The following is a 17281-nucleotide window of genomic DNA, read 5'->3' on the forward strand; positions in this document are numbered from 1 at the left end:
TCAGGTCTGGAAAGGGAATGTGGGCCAGTGTTTAAAGCTGGGGAATTTGAAATCGTATCTCCTGGTTTCTGTTCTTTATTTCAGGAGGAGGTTTCTATTCATGACACGGTGGTACAGCATGGCATGAAATCAGACAAATACCTTAAATCTGAATTTCCTTATCTCTAAAAGAGGCTCCTAATTCAAAACGAGAGAGGACTCAGGGGACTTTCCAGGAGGATGGATTTTGCTGGTGTGCTTTGTGATGTTCGTCGTTAATTAGCAATAGCCTTCCCCGTGTACCATTCATCTTGGCTACTCTGTAACGAAACAGATTTCACCACTTTCAGTGAACTCATTGGAGGTTTGTGAGGCAGAATTTGCTCCTCAGTATCCAATTATGAACAAATAATTATGACTTTGGGAAGGTTTTCATTGGATTTGTGCACTCCAAGCAGAGGCTCAAGCCAACTGCCACATTCCTTCTCTATTTTTTGATATAGCCCTAATAACGCAGCCTTAAGCTAAAACCAGTATTCCTGTGTGCCAGCAACATTTACTGGGCTTTAAGTTCCTCCTGAGCCTGCTCACAGCTGAGTTTCTTGCAAGTGCATGATGGCTGATGACCAATCATTGGTGCTAAGGCTGAAATAAATTGCCTCTGTGCTCCCCATGGTCTCAGTCACTGGTGGGACGGGGTGGGACGAAGGCCATGATCTACCAAGTGTAGGTGCCTCCTGCTTGTAGGGACGTACAGGAGGGGTTCTCCATTACTGGTAGAGTCCTGCACTCCTCTTTGAAAGAGACTGGGCTTTGTGTATCCACTTGCCTCAGGCAAGAGGTGGCACACGTAGCGCAGTACCTGCGGGTTTCAGTGGGACACCAGTTACAGCAGGAGTAAGATTCATAGATTCATAGATTTCTAGGTTGCAAAAGACCTTGTAGATCATCGAGTCCAACCATCCCTAATCCCCATTAAACCATATCCTCAAGTAGATCATCCACCCTATTCTTAAACACATCCAGGGATGGGGACTCAACCACCTCCCTGGGCAGCCTATTCCAGTGGCTGACAACTCTTTGAGAGAAGAAATACTTCCTAACATCCAACCTGAACCTCCCCTGACTAAGCTTATACCCATTTCCTCTTGTTCTATCACCCATCACTAATGTAAAGAGCCCCTCCCCCACCTCCCCACCATCTTTTCTCAAGTATTTGTAGGCCGTAATCAGGTCTCCCCTCAGCCTCCTCTTCTCCAGGCTAAACAGCCCCAACTCCCTCAGCCGCTCCTCATAAGTTTTATTTTCCAGCCCCTTGACCAGTTTAGTCGCCCTTCTTTGGACTCGCTCCAGGAGCTGAAGAGGGAGAGCTGAAGCCCTGGCAGCAGAACAGCATCACAGAAAGCAGCACGGGGCCAGCTGGAGCTACACTACCCACTCTCAGAGGGCGGCTGCTGCCCTGCTGAGCACCACTGTGGCTCCTCGTGGCTCTTCTGAAAAACCACTTACGTGTTTGGGATTTGTATGTGTATTAACAGAACGAGCCATGCAGCAGGGCCCTGCAGTTAGCAGGACTTACACACGCGTGATGCCAGGGGTGGCTGATCAGAGATGTGGCTCCAGTGCTACCGATGCCGTGCTTCACCCTGGCTGTTGTGTGGCACACCGATATGGCGTGAGCCACCCTACCACTGTCCCACTCTGAGATCCTCTGTGCCTTCATCTTCACAACTTCCATCCTACCTCTTCAGTCTGACACTGTTCACTCTTTTTTCACCTCGTGCAGGATATTTGCTCACGATCCTGCAGGTACCACACGTTTTCACATCCGGGATGGGGGCGTGAGCCGGGAGAGCCACAAATTGAATTAAGCTGTAGTTTAAGTCATCCCTTTCTGTGCCTTGGACTGCAGGTAAAGCATCTGCTGTCAGTGCGTTTGTTTCTGGGTGGCTTTGCGTGCTTAGCAAGTCCCTGAGGGCCCTCTGATGGCTGATGTAAGACCTAGGGTTCCCCCCACAAGTTCTCAGTGCAGATGGACCCAGACACAGTCCAACTTTTTCAGCTGGGGCTGCTGCTTATTTTTAGGAATTTATTGCAATCCCACAGGAAATGATGACCTCGCTTTCCCATAAGGATAAGGAGAGTAAGTCCAGCCCACTGCTGGAAGATGCAAGAGGGAAACACAACAGAAATGCAACATCAACACTCACTCAGCAAGAAACACGCATGGGAGAGATGTGTTTTCTAGACATCTGTCACAAAGTGATTCTCTCTGCATCAAAATACTATTCTTTCTGTTGCAGGAGTTTCACTTCCTATGTTTTTACTGATTTCTAAGAACCTAAACACCTACTGAACAAATTGGCAATGATTTCTGTGAGAATTTACATACCTACACACTTTTCTGCATCTGGTCTCCTGGGTTCTGCAATTCTACACCCACAGCAAAGTCCCGTTATCATTGTGCTGCTCCAGTAAGGGTTTTACTCCAATGGTTATTTCATTCACCCCACAGCTGCAGAACTACTCACTCCACGCAGAGGAAAGTTTGAACTACGCTGTTCCATTGGCTTGTTGTGCCTTCTGCTCTTTAAAACAAACTAGGAACACTCTTGTTTCTCAGCTCGTTATACCGAGGGCCACCCTTTCCATGAGCCCCACGCAGGAATATCCTCTGAGCAGGGAGCCTGCCCGCTCCCTCGCTGCTCTGGAAATCTCAAGGCAACACTTAAGCAGGGTCATTTTTTGCCTCAATTCAAATCACACTTTACTGTAAAGCTCAGCACTTGTGAGGGTTCTGGACAAACCCTGTTTCGTACAGTTTCTCAGAGGAGCAAAATGCAGTTTTGTGCTTGAGGCTAAGGAGGGTGGGAGGGGAAGAGGAACCTGAGTGGAAACACAGGTACCCACCTTTGTATCGAGAGGGCAGGTAGTACTGAGTCAGATGGACAAACCCACATCACCCTCTAAGTGCTTGCACCTAGACATCTGTCCTCCGGCAAAGAAAAATATATTCTGCAAGTTTTGCACAATTAGACACACTTGATGGCCTAATTCGCTGTCCCACTAGTCCAGAAGAGTATCGCCTGGCCCAGCAGGAGCTTTGCACTATCCCCTTCCTGTGGCTCCATGACTGCCTGCTCCGGGCTCTAACACACACACATACTCCGTTTTGGCTGGAGCTCTGCACTGCTCCTTCTTTGGAAGCTGCACGGGAGATGTGCTGAGGCAGAATGAACTAGTGAGAAGAGTTGTTCCGTGTGGTGAAAGGAAGATTTGAATTACGTTAACAGATTATTCCAGCTGGTGTTGTATATCCACTGTTTAGCATCCAGATGAGTCAGTACTGCCACATTGTCTTGGTGTTTCTCACCGTATCTGTCTATAGCTGCTCATTGCTCCTTGTCTCAAACAAGGCTGAGATTCTGGTTTTATTTTACACCAATACAGCACCTGGTGTAACTGGTTTGATTTAAGCTGATGCCTGGAGCATATGAATACACCACGGTAAGGAACAAGGCCCAAGGCTATGTGGCAGCACTGTCCCTCTCTTTTTATTTTAGATTTCACTTCCCTCCATTTCAGCATGGTGTGGGGAGCGAGAGACGACCGGTTATTTCCTGGACAGGTGTTTGCCAGTACAGAGCTTTCTGCACAAGACAGGGGAAGTCATGGAAAGGAGACTTTGCTTTCTGTGAGTTGGAATTTGCCAAAAATAAAAAGACACTCAACATTCCTGAAATGGCACAGCAGTCAATGTAACCTCCTCTGTGAAACATCCAATTATATGCAGCAGATTAAAGGTTCTGCAGATTTTTCAAAGTATAAGAACAGACAGAGAAGAAAAAAGTTTCACTATAACATGCTAATGGTTCAGGCTGCTTTCTTCCTCCTCTGCATTTTTTAGACACAATGATGATTGCCCACTCAGCTGGGAATGCTCAGGAGGGTTGTCCCATGAACCGAGAATCATCATCTGCTGAAACGGGTCAGTTCCTGACACAGGTGCCAAGGTTGGCACATGGACAAACTTGCCAAAGCTAACTCCTGGTTCCCACCGAGCTGCTTCTTGTAATACCTCAGCTTGCGTAAGAGAAATGAACCATGTAAGAAACACTGCCAGACTTCTGCTTTAAACTACCTGAGCATCATAAAGGTCTAAAACTTACAGACGAACCGCCAAACCCTGCATCTCTGTACCATCAGCATCAGGTTGTAACCAGCTGAACCCACAGGCCACCTGCAAATACAGCTCTCGCTGCCCACGGCCACTTGCTAATCCTTGAAATTTAGCACTGAGATTCAGCCTTCATTTTCACAAATGCTTTAGGAAAGAAAATATGTTGGATTAGCCTCATTCAGAGGACAAGAAAAGCATCTGAGAAACTGAAGGTGATGAAGTGGCTCGGTCAAGGTCACTCTGTGTGTCAGAGGCAGAGACCGGAGCGACTCCAGGCTTCGACTCCCAGCCTAGTGCCCAAGCCTCCGATCTTGCTGCTGCCATACGAGAATAGCCCACGAACCTCCAGCTCAGCCGGGCATCTCAGATCTAGAATCATAATAGCAGGATGCAAATTAAAAGAGCTCTCCATCTCCTGGCTTAAGACTTTCAGACCATTTTTGGCTGGGGTCAGACAGCTCTTTGCTGCCCCTTGTTGCACAGCTGTGCAGAGGTTGGCCCCGGGTCGGCAGCACCCGAGCACACGCTCCAGTGATTCTCCAGAAACGCAGTGGGACTTCACACACAGGAGCAAGTCCTCGCTGTGCAGAATTGGCCCCTTCACAAGAAACAGTCATTTGGGATGAATGGCCGATGTAATCCAGAGCGGTGATCTGAACTCCTTAGGCTGCACCAAACACCCACAGTGAAGCCTGAAATCAAGTTACTTTGAGGTTTTGGCATTTCACTGTAACGTAAAAACATTAGTGTGATCGTAGGGCAGAGGGAGTTTTGTAAGCTTTTGTTGAAAAACAGGGCTTTTCTGTAGCGAAGGTTCACGCAGTTTGGCTGTAAATTGGTCTTATTTCATACTCTGACTGTTCTGTTTATATTAAGATCAATTAATGCTGACATAAAAGTCAGCACATGCTTGCTTTCTTAGTAAAAAGAACAATTGTGATTACTTCAATGGGGACTTTTTCATGTATTTCGTAGCCTCATCCTCTTGTCACAACTAACCACAATTTGTACCAGAACCATCTCACTGAGGTCTAACAAGATATGAGTTTATGTGATTCCACCAGTAAACTTGCAAAACTGTATTAGTTCTGGAAAACAGAACACATCTGTACACATGATTACACATGGTTTTGTTATACTTTTTCTCAGTATTTATACCCACCTATATCTATGTTTACCTATGCAAACACAAAATGAAAATGTAATTTATGCAATGCAATAAAAATTTCAAATATAATTTGCTCCCAGAATGAGATGTTCCTGGCCAAGTCTGAGCTTGAAATACATTTTAATAATCTCATAAATTCCTGACAGAGCAACATTTATCAAGAAAATGCAACCGACACTTTGAAGAGACACTAACTATTGGGATCCTGTGCTTGGTGAGCAATTTGCACAAATAAACATTGCCTTACTCCATTATAAAGTGATAAAATTTTCTGAAATAGATATATATATTTAAATCACCCCTATCTGGTGATGTTTCAGATGTAAAAATAACCTCATTAATGCTGACAAGAATGCAAACCTAGCCTCTCGAAAATGTGAGAAGACCACAGGAATCCCATGTGACTCTGACTTCCTCGCCTTATTGGAAACATCTGTGCCTGTTGGTAACCTCAGATCATTTCCAGGTTCGACTCCAAAAAAAGAATTTCACAACCTTTTTGTGCACCTCAGCTTCTCTGGGTGCCCTTCAAAACAGGTCCTGAACATCTCCCTCTTTTCCTTTGGGATGAGAGATGCATTTTAACAAGGCTTCTGCAAGCCAGACCCAAGTTTGCTTCACGGTTTGTGCTTCCAAACGCAGACAGGCACGCGGCCAGTCGTTGCAGATTTACCAACACGCTGCTCAGGACCTCTTGGTGCTATCGAAAGCCGTAGCTTTCACAGAGCCACAGTGGTCAAAGCCAGGCAAGACTCTGGCTCAGGCTGCTGCCACACTATGGGCAGGCTCCTTCTGGCAGTCCTCCTTCAGGGGGTCTCAGCTCTCTGTTGTCCTGAAACACCCAACCCTGCAGCCAGCACTTACTAGTCAGTTATTTCTACAACTGTACCTTTTGCAGCAAAAAAAACAGTCCTGGCACCAGGCATCTCGACCTCGATCACAGGGTCCAGGGCATGGACAGAGAAGAGGCAGAGAGAAGGGATTGTCTGAGGTCACACAGAGGACTGGGTCTAAGCTTCAGTCCTCACATTATCCTCTGCAATGTATATAAATTGCAGATTTACTAATCACAAGCCTTGAAGCAAAGTCTTGTTTCAGACTAAAGTGAACTCCAGGGCAGGCGGTGTCGTCCTTGACAATTTGCATGGTGCCCAGGAAGCTGCGTGGGCTGCGGCAGATAAACAGCAACAATTAGTCAACAGAGTGTTTGGAGCTGGATCCGTAGTTCATTCCATGCAAGAGATCTTTTTGAACAGCTCAGCTAACGTGCTGGCAGCGGATAAAGTAACTGATTATAGCCAGGGATTGCTTCTATACGAAAGTGATGTAACCCTGGGATTAAGTCCAATTCCTTCTCAGGCTCCAAAGCAAACAGAGATGCCTTTCAGTTATTTTTCATCTGGCTTCACTTTTTGATGGTGACCAGTGGCTGAATTAAGGTGCCCCTTTGATAGCACCAAGGTCTGAAATCTGCTTCCCTCTTTTCTTCAGGAAAGAGAAGGAGGTACAAATTGCTTTCAGAACATCTCTCTCTCTAGCTCTTGGAGATATCACACGGTCAAAGGCTCCTGTCTGCAAATTTCAGGCTATTCTTTACTAGCCATAAATTTTGCCTGCAAGGGTTTGAATACTTATCTAGCCTGAGGATGCACCATGTGGTGAATTTTTAATTTGGTGGCTCCGTTTGAGGCTGCTGGTTACTGTAGGATGCTTTGCTAATCACTGGTTCTCTCATTCCCAGGGCATGTCCATGCTGTCAAGACTGCTCCGGCTGGCAGTTTGTACGTAGCTGGCAGCGTGGGCATGCTGGTTTGCTGCTAAGCAACCCCGGAGTATTTATCCAGCTTGTGCCACATGTCTACACGGAGCTGCATGGTACTATTGAAACCGAGCTAGTTAGTCTGAAACTCCTCTGGGTGACTGCTGGGTAGCAAAACCAGAGTGCCCAGCCTGCGTTGCCTAGCACTGCTGCAGAGGACCTGGGACAGGAGCAATGGGTGGCCTGGTCCCCTACGGCACAGCGGATCGCACTCGCCATGGCACCCTCTGAAAGGGTGCCGTTGGGATGAACTCAGGCAGTCAGGAGAAAGCTGGAAAGCTGAAGCCGTCCTGCCTTGTGCAGCAATACCTCAAAGCCCTGCAGCCAACCACCTGAAGCTTCCTGTCTTCTGCGACTGGCAAGGCTGGGTTTGCACCAGTGCACCAGGGCTGAAGTTTCAAACCAGCTCTGCCTCCACCTTAAAGCCACACGACTGACCTGGAGCTGTCGATACCAGCTCCGATGGGCCCCCTTTGCTGACAAGCTGGGCAGAGCATTCCTTCCCCTACACTTCCCAGAACAGGATCAGATCCATATTTGCCAGTGGACAGCTATGAAAGCCCACAGACTTGTCACTGAAGATTTTGTAACCTGCTGAGGACCAACTCTGTCCTTGCTGTGCCCCTGGTCCAAACGAGTTATTTGGAGTCACATGGAGAGGCCACAAAAATTTATAGCTGAGCCCAGACTGTCAAAACAACTCTTACAGCTCTACCCCGCTGGTCAACCTTTAGCACTGGCAAACCCTACACCAGAAACACATGGCTGGGAGAGCACGTAGGTGTCCACGTGTGACTGTGCAGGGCTGGCGCGTGTGAATGCCCCCCACGGTGCCATCCTTCAGCATCTCCTGCGCTAGGAACACCTACACCTGTTGGACACAGCTGGTCGGCCTCAGTCTGCGTGTCAGGTCAAGGAGGTGGCGTGTCAGGTCAAGGAGGTGACGAGCCATGTCTCGGAGCACGGTGTCAAAAGACGTTCCTCACAGTAGCTGTCAGCCGTACCATACGCTCAGTGGTGCTCCTGGCATGTGACCAGGTGTACAAACATCACTCGGAGTGTTGTTGCAAGCTGGAGAGATGCCAAGAGCTGTGTCCCAGTTTGGATGAAGGAAGTGATGAAGAGCTTAGTAAACTTACTAAACATCCACTTCAGAGGAAGGACTGTGTCTATGAGTAATTCAGAGGCCCTCTCATTGTAATACGGGTGAAAAGTCTTCAAGCTAATGGAAGGGATTGAATCCAAGGAAATCTAAACCAGCCCTGACTTCCCTGGCAGGAGATTCCAGACACACAGTTGTTTGCACGAGTAGAAATTTCTCATCATCTCAGTGCAACACATCCGACTTTTCTTTTGCAACACTGTCCTACAGACACAGGTTTTGTTTTGAAAAAGATTTTCTGTGGAACTGCTCCTTTTCCTTGATGTTTTTTCTTGCAAGGAAAGCAAATTGTTCACACTGACAGGACTGTCTGCATGGAAGGCACTGACAGCTGCAGTCAACACTGGCAGATGTTTCCGTGCTGCCGTCCCCATCAATTCGGCACTTCCCACTGGGTTTCCAATCACACTACCACAGTAATGTGTTTTATGAGACAATATTTGATGTTTGCTGACCTGGGAGAAGCCACTAGCCTTAAGGTAGCTTGATTCATGCAGCCTTTGTATCCCAAGGTTTGGAAATGTATTTAGATTTCCCTTAGAAGAACAGTGGCACAGAGAATAGAGGGAGATGGGCAGGGATCAAACTGGGCTTACAGCCTCCTGATTTTGTGAGGTGCAAATTTTGCAACTATTTCTGTGCCTTTTGCTTTTCTTTTTGACCAGTTTGTCTCCCAAGGCACAGTTGTAGATTGTGGCAGTTCAGCTAACAGCAATATTGCCTCATTCCTTCCCAGTCCCTGGCACAGAAACCTCTAAACGTTGTAGAGCCAATCTTCCTAACACCCAGCTCTGGTAAATTCACTTTCTACACCTACAAAGGAGAAAGTGAGGTATGACAAACTAAAACCAGCACCCAAATCATGGGGAATGTCTATAGCAAGATGGGAGATGACTTGGAAATCTCCAAGCTGAAGCCAGTGCTTGAAGCTGGATTCTTCTCCCTATTTTAAATCTGAAGTAGGGAAACAAACCCCACGTTTTTGCTGAATAGGAGAGGGGAAAACCCTACCTAATTCTGCCATTTCAGCTGTGTAAACTAATGACTGTCATTTCAGTGTTTTACAAGGAGTTCTCATATTGGTTTTTCCTGTACTGTTGGGAGTGACATCACCTGGTAGTTACGTCACTACTATAAAGGAATAAACACAAACTGCTCACTTAAGCTTCTCTTTCATGCTGAATTATACTTGCACCCGAGTCAGAGACCCTTCGTAGGCACAGCAGAACCAGAACGAGCTTAATTTCCTTCGAGGCTGGATCATGTAACACCTGTATGGGCTGATTCTGCAGCTGCTAATGCTGACAGGACACACAACTACGTGTCTAAGTGATACATCACCAAAAAGGATGGAGCTTGCTGTCAGTTGCACTAATATAAACTGCTGCTCGCTGTATCCTGCATTGGCGCCAGGTAAACTGCTCTGGATTTTCCCTGGCATAGATGGAAGTGGTACCTTTCCTGTAAATAACCTTAGCTTGTCCAGTCAAAAACATTATTCATCAAATAGTCATTCTTCAAAGCCTGCTTTCTGTGGGAAATTTGCCAGGCATTAGCAATCTGTATGTTATGACCTTTTCTTCCAGAAATCAATATCACACTCAGCAAAGATATTTTAGCAAATCTTAGCCCTGAAGGAATAAAATATTAAACATTTTTATTCACAAAAGTTTTGCATTCAGTGGAAAACCTTACAGGGAGTCAAACGTCACAGAACTATGATTCTCCACCCAAAAATTACATTGTTGTTTCCTGTGCCACTGAGTTTCTTGAAGCCTTCACAATGCTACACAGTCACTTACGCTTCAGGCCAACTATATTCCTGAAGCGACTCCAATCTCCTGGGTTGGTTTATGTCGGAAGGTGTAAAGCGACTGCATAGGGCATAAATGTAACTGACATTTTTCACCGTAAGGTGAATATGGGCAGAGGCTTGGAGAGATGTTGAATCTCCACCTTGGACTGGGAACAGCCCTGGGCAACTGGGTGCAATCATCTAAATCGCAGGGAGTTAGGGGATGTCGTATGGCTACTACAGAGATTTCGATTCACCCACGTCGTGTGTGACGAACACAGACTGAACTTGCCAAGCTCCGGGGCAGCGCTCGCTCACCCCTCCCAGCCGTGTGTCCCGGCGTGTCTGCGGGGTGCTCAGAGCGGAGCACAGCACAGGGGTGTGCGCTGGCCACTGCGGGGCTCAGCCACCTACCTCGAGGGATAACTGTCCTGAAACGATTTAGGAAGCAGCCAGACATTTAACTCCACTGAAAAGGAGGAGATTAGTACCTTGGAGATGAGAGGCAGCTCTGTGGTATCCTGCTGTCATAGACAGTGTCATTGCTGTAAAGTGACATTAGTCCTTGCTCTTCAATGGCTTCTGTCTCCACCCACAAGCACACATCAATGTGTAGAAATCTATGGGAATAGTTCTCCCTCTCCCACAACAGTCCAAACCTCATTCTGCAAGCTTTGCTTCATAAAAGTGACCATGAAGTTTAAATTTATGTAGCAAAATATCTATATTTATGTGTATGTTCAGTGTTATTCCAGAATGTAAGATTTTAATGAAGGAAAACATGCAGAAATATTCCTTGCCATTCATTAGAATTAATTACATAATTAATTGAAAGCAGCTATATTATCTAAGACCAAGACCATTCTGGGCTCTTTAATGGATATCTCTGTTACTGCATCTGGACAGTTTTCATACTTGAAACTATATCAGTCAAATTGCACAAATTGCAGTTGCAAACAAAGCTGATAGACATCACTGAATGTTTCTAAGCTGTCATGAGTATCCGCCTTCAGTCCCACGTGTGAAGGTAGTCAGAAACTTGAGAGGGATTTTATTGTTCCCTGGCTGTAAAAAGCATTTTGAGGCACAGTACCTTGTCTCCTGGCTGTGGGCGCATCACAGATACACGGTCGTAGCCTTTCCGCAGCAAGACCCAGAGAGCATCCAGCTTCCCCTGCAGCCAAAAGAAAGAGCGTTATCTCCTGTGCAGGAACGAGCGTGCTGTGCCAGACGCAGCGCAGGGACCACGCAGCTGTGTGGCTTTTACCCAGCCATTTGCTGTGCTTGCACAAGGTGCTGCAGAGCAGGGTTTGTCCCACAGAAACTTGCTTCCGACTTGCTGCGAGAGCAAAGGAAGAGGCTTTCAGACGAGCAGTAAGCAGATACGTCTGACAGTGGACAGTACCCATGTGCCTACCCCTTACCTATTCTTCTGAAAATCTCCAAAGGTAGTCGGTGACTGAGATACTTCCTGGGCTGGGAGAGAGTCTAATACCCACTCAGCTCCTGACATTGTTCCCAGCAAAATGCTAAATCCATGCAGAAAGCGATCAGGTGAGTTTATACGATTCATTTCTAAATTATTCTGCTGCCTCCTCCGGCTGGCTGAGGAGCTGGCCTCTGGCTGACCGCTGCGACATGGTAGAAATAATTTTGATTTATGTGTCAAAACGATCTGCTGGGGAGAACTGACTGAAAAACCGTCTGAGTCGCAGCGAGGTGCTGTGCAACACCACGCTTAATCTTTCATGTCAGCTACGTGCTAGCAAGAGGGGATCAGGTTCCTGGGTCTCACACTGCCCATATATCAACAAACATTTGCATCTTTTCCAGGCAATAACACGCATCTTTCAGAGTCCTCCATTCCTACGAGCGCCGTGTCAGCTGCCCTACAGATGCCACCCTCACCACATTGCACTGGTTTTGACAAGTTCTTCGCCTCACCGTGTGGTCTCTTACCCACCAGCCTGTACCTGAACGCACACGTGAGTACATGCACAGACCCAGACGAGTTTTTCCCAAAACCCAGAGTGTTGAAATCTCTTGTTAACAGCCAGTTTGTTTGAGACGCGGGGTCAGACCCTCCCTGCAATGCTTCTCTGCAACACAAAGCGTTCATTCCTGAGGGAAATTCAGCAGCAACACAAAGCCAGGCTTGTGGTTACTGACTTCATTTGATTCTTGGTCTGTTAAGTGCACCATACTCAGAGATTTGTAAAAATGTGAGAGGGTTAACAACTGGCAGTATTTCCTAAGCTTTCTGTTAGTGTTTTTCCGGATGATACAGAAGGTACCATGTAAAAAGCAGGCACAAGTGGAAACCTCACCAGCAATACTCAGTAAACTTTATTGTATCTGCAGAGATGGAGAGGAGCTGCTGTGAGAATGTACCAAGGGACAACTACTTCCTGCAGTTGAGAAGATCAAACTCACAGACCTAGCTACCCCCAGCTGGACTCAGAAATTCATGGATGATCACTACCTCTTTCCTGGAAATAAAGACTACAAAAATTTTGTGATAGCAGAACTGCCTCGTGTAACCATCATGGGACAAAACTAAGGAAATGGAAACATAAGCTGAACATTGCAGCAGTGATGGGAAAAGAGCGAGTAGCTTCATCAGCAGTGAGGAAAGTTGCTTTTCTGAGAGCCTGTGCCTCATGGCTGAGTGTGAACTTGAGCGTCCGTGATGGTGAGAGCTTCCTGACAGCCAGGGTGTTTATTAAGGTCCTTCCGTGACACTGGTTCTCTGGGATCTAATTAAAGACTCAATGTACACTCTTCCTTTCATGGAGACGTAGAGTTGTCGTCTCCTCTTTTCAAGAAACTATCAGGGCTGTAATCATCTGAAACCTATATTCCTCAATCAGTGAGTTGAGCCAATGGTTCAAAGCTTGTTTGGGATTTGGAGGGATACCTGGATGGAGACAGAGGCACAGAATGACTGCATAGATCTTGTTTCCATAGGATACTAGGGAAAACACTTCCTAAGGTGAGAGCCAGGAAAGTGTGTTATTCTCAAAGGAAGAAGTAAGAAACTCCTCTGTCAGACTCTTCTGTGTTTGGACAGCACAGCCATAGACCTAAGGGAAGCCATCCCTCTCTGTCCCAATCCATCTTTCCCCTACATCAGAGCTGGTTGAAACTCTTGATCTCCTGTCCCCTCTGACAACGTAAGAAATGAGTATCTTTTTCTTCCATTTTTCCTTTAGGAAACCAGAGGGAAAATAACAACTTTCCATGAAACAAAAAGTCCTTTTTACTCTGCAGTCCTAACTTCCAAGACCCTACCAAGGTTTCTTGGGAAAAGCCAAGAGCTCTATCTCTGGGAGTCTGAACGGAGCTTCAGGGTCTGCCTGAGACATCTGGGTGGAAGAGAGGGAGAGCAGATCATGGAAAGAATTGTGAAAATGGCCATGCATTCACTTGGAAATATAAACACTTCTGTGCTCTCCAGTGGACGGGCTGTGTCTCTGTTTGGGAACTCCTTTGCAACTGAGGCACAAGGTTGCTTGAAGAAAAAGAGATCTGGAGGCAAATAAAGCTTTGAGTCCTACTAGATAAAGTTCAGAAAGAGGAAGCAATCGGAGCAGATGACAAATGAAGGAGTGCAGTGTTTCAGCCATTGCTTTAATGTGAATGCGTTCTCCTCCTGAATTAATAGTTAATTCAGCACTATATCGGTCCTGCTCCAGTGAATGACCTGGTACCTAGAGTGCTCCTGAGACCTGGCGTCTGGTGGTGTCAGTCAGAGGCAGTTTTGTAAGCTGCCTAACAAATCCAGGCTTCCCTTGGACCTCCTTCTAGCAAGAGGCTGTGCCATGTCAGCTTTGGAGATAGAAACGGGAGATACAAAGGCGAGAAAATGTGCCAGGGCCACACGGCTTAGTAAATACTCAAGTAGCCTCCACTTCGGATTCACCTGAGGTTTCTGAGGGCACCAGCTCTTGCTCCAACCTCAGCCTTGAGACAGGTGCTGCACGCCAGTTTTTGAGGATGAACAGTGAGTTTAGCCTCGTCATGTGGTTCTTTCTGGATTGTTTTTTAGAGACTGACAGTGGTCCTTTGGAAGTCAAGTACTGTACGTGCTCTGAGGAGGAGGGAGAAAGGAGAGGCAGACAGGTAGATAAAACAGCAGTAGAAACAGGTAGGAGGAAAGCTGCTCACCAAACCAAGGCATACAGAGCCGCGCAGCTGGCTGTAGCAGGGAGCATGTCCTGAACCAAACCAGAACAAAAGGCATGGTCCTTCATGATCCCTCACTTGCATCTATGTGTTGTGCTGCTCCTCCCTGTGTCAGATGAACCGAGGATCCGGCAAGTTTCTTAAGAAGTTTTCAGATTTGTCATTCTCCTTGGATTATTTGCATTGACCTTTCAAACTGTTGAAATGAGATTTTAGAAGTGGCATAATCCAGTTGGCATCATGCTAAGAAGCAGCAGTAGCAAATAAGAATAATAATAACAGCAAGAATCTATTAAGTGTCAGGGGCCACATTTGGTACTGTCCATGTCCTTGGAGCATTTAAAAAACAATCTATTCACTCTCAGCTGTCTACCTACCTTATAGGTGTTACTCTGGGAAAAGTAACAAAGGAGGGAAGAAAAACTCCTTCAGATAAACTGGCAAAAGACAAAACACCAAGTAAAGCACGTTTATCTACCTTCCCAAGAGGGTTCCAACCAGTCCAGTGGAGCAGGTGGAAATTTAACATCTGCTTTAACCAAAGGACCGAGTGCACTTGGAGCGTGGGGATGAGGGAAAATTTAAGCTGAGTATCAGGAGACATTTCCTCCGGGTGAGGTCTGGTAGTCTGTGAAACATTCCCCCCTGAGAAGTGGTGGAAGCCTCTATGTTATTTTAAAAACCAGGCTGGAAAAAGCTTTGGCTGAGAGCACAAACCCGATGACCTAACAGGCTGTCCCTCCTCGCCTCCCTCTGCCTGTTCAGACTCTGCTTCTGCACAGCACAATGCAAATTCATCTCTATATGCTCACATCCTCAGGGTAAGAGCTTCTGCCAAGAGCGCTGATGAATTTTGCCAATTTTGCTAATTCCTTACTGCCCAGGGAGAGTAATAGCAGGATCTTTCATAGAAATGATCCCCTCTGTTTTTGATGAGTGCTCATGGTTGTACCTGGGGAAAGTGTTGGATACAGTTATCCCATCTGCATACGCTGTCTTTTTGGGTGCAGCTCAATAAGGGGTGTGGTGGCAATTAATAATTAGGTACAGTCTTGTCCACAGACAGATTCAGGCTGCTAAATACTATCCAGATGTGGAACACTCCAAAGTTACAGGAGTATTTGGATATGGGATCTTGGATTGGAACTGTCCTTAGACTGCATACAGTTTGGATGGTACATAAAAGAGGTATTTCTAAAGGAATTAAGAATATATATCACCCGTGAGATACTCCTACATTTTGTAGCCCCCTTATAAATGAATTTTTGCTGTTACGAAGCAAAAGCTGTTCCCTAGTGGGAGTCAGAACCGACCTTGAACACTACAGACATTGAATCTTTTCTCCAGGCCTCTCTTGAGCTTTGGAGAATTTGTCTGGGACACAAATCTGCAACAAAATTGCCTCCTCTGTTCAGAGCTGGTTTCCTACCACGCAGAATAAACTCTGAAATTTAGCTGAAAGTCTCGTGAGGTTGTAATCCAACAGCATGAACTGGTGAAGGAAGAGGAGAGAAACTCAGCAGTATCTCCTACAGGAAAGGACCCAGCTCTCAACTCATGATCTCAGGTAGTTGCACCCACATGGATTCCAGCTGTCTGAGCATGTGTTCAGGGCTCTTTGTGCTAAAACCAGTGTTTCTGTCAGGAGTTAGAGCACAGCTTCGTGTGCTGCGAACCTTTCTGGCTGCAGAATATGGAAAGCAACTGAGCTGCACTTCTCAGCTGGATGAGGTCATTTCCACAAGCACACAGGAGGATTGAAAAATCTCCCCGATGGGACGAGTGTGTTTTACAAATGCTTTGCACTAATGCAAGATGACAATGCATTTAGGAACAAAGGAGCAGCTATATGGATGGTGCCTTCCCCACTCTGAATGGAAAACAGTTGGCTCTCTAACCTGTCCCACCGTGGGGATGAATAACCTTTGTGAACACATGTTGAAGTCGTTATAACACAATTGCAAATGACTTGTTGTAGGCTATGTTTATTAGATGATAATCTTTAAGGGGGAAAAGAGAGAGGGTATTGGACAAAGGTTTCAAAGAGGCTCACATTTCCGTATCCTCCGGAAACCACTCTTACTCCCTCGTGCATCCTTGCCATTCCCATCTCTGGATTCGAACCAGCTGCAAGATCAATGACTGAGGAAAGCCAAACACGTGACTTGCCCAAATTCCTACGGGCACTGCTTGGAGCTGAACTGTAACAAGATACAACGCAGGGAAACCTGGGTGTGCTGCAGTGCAACATATCTGCAGTGCAATAACCCAGCTAACAGAACACGTCTGACTGACTGACTGCGACTGGGGAGGAAGAAAACAGGAGAATAAAATCTCTAATTTCCAGCAGTGAGGCACTTCCCCATTCCCCAGCATAAAGTTTAAGACCAGCTCTATACACCAAAAGGTTTACTACATGTGTTGCACATACTCTCTTTGCAGGTTACCTGCAGACACATTGCCTGTAGAGGGTTTCTAAGCCCCTCACCAGCATCTCCACTCATCAAAATGAGATCCAAGCTTGAGTGGTGCAGGGTTTGCACTCAGACATGAATTGAGCATTTTTCAGTCTTTTTGAGACTGATAAAACTCCAGAGCTGCTGCAAACAGCCCCAGACTGAAAAGAGATGAGAAGGGTATTAGCATTTCCCAAAAGAGTTACACCTAAGAAACAGGAATGCAGGATTATTTTTTTTCCATTTCATTAGAGTAGTTCCACAGTAGTTAAGGTGTCCTCCTTTCCTGAGGACAGCTTAATTTGTCCTGAATGCAAAAGATGAGCTTTCTGACATGGGAGCGCCTTCATACCATGCCCTGGATGATGCAACTAATCATCTGTTTTGTATGATTTGTTCCTCTTAACCCACGAAAAGCATTCTCATGTGTAACAAAGAGTTTTTCTTCAGTGAAGTATAGAGTTGCTTGCTGGCTTCCGTTTCGTACGCTGGCAACCATTTGTACCAGTGAAGACAACCTGCAGAACAGCTGCCTGC

The 17281-nt window shown here is 46.3% G+C and overlaps 1 protein-coding gene across 1 annotated transcript in view; it reads right to left on the reverse strand.

Annotated features, from left to right (window-relative positions):
• Positions 1-17281, reverse strand: part of ANTXR1 (ANTXR cell adhesion molecule 1) — a 104115-nt gene that overhangs the window by 9338 nt on the left and 77496 nt on the right. The window contains exon 17 of the mRNA XM_009984230.2: positions 11197-11277. Coding sequence (XP_009982532.2) covers positions 11197-11277 — 81 coding nt within the window. The remainder of the gene's footprint in view (positions 1-11196; positions 11278-17281) is intronic.

This window comes from Tauraco erythrolophus, chromosome 29, assembly GCF_009769465.1.
Source record: "Tauraco erythrolophus isolate bTauEry1 chromosome 29, bTauEry1.pri, whole genome shotgun sequence".
Taxonomy (NCBI): domain Eukaryota; kingdom Metazoa; phylum Chordata; class Aves; order Musophagiformes; family Musophagidae; genus Tauraco; species Tauraco erythrolophus.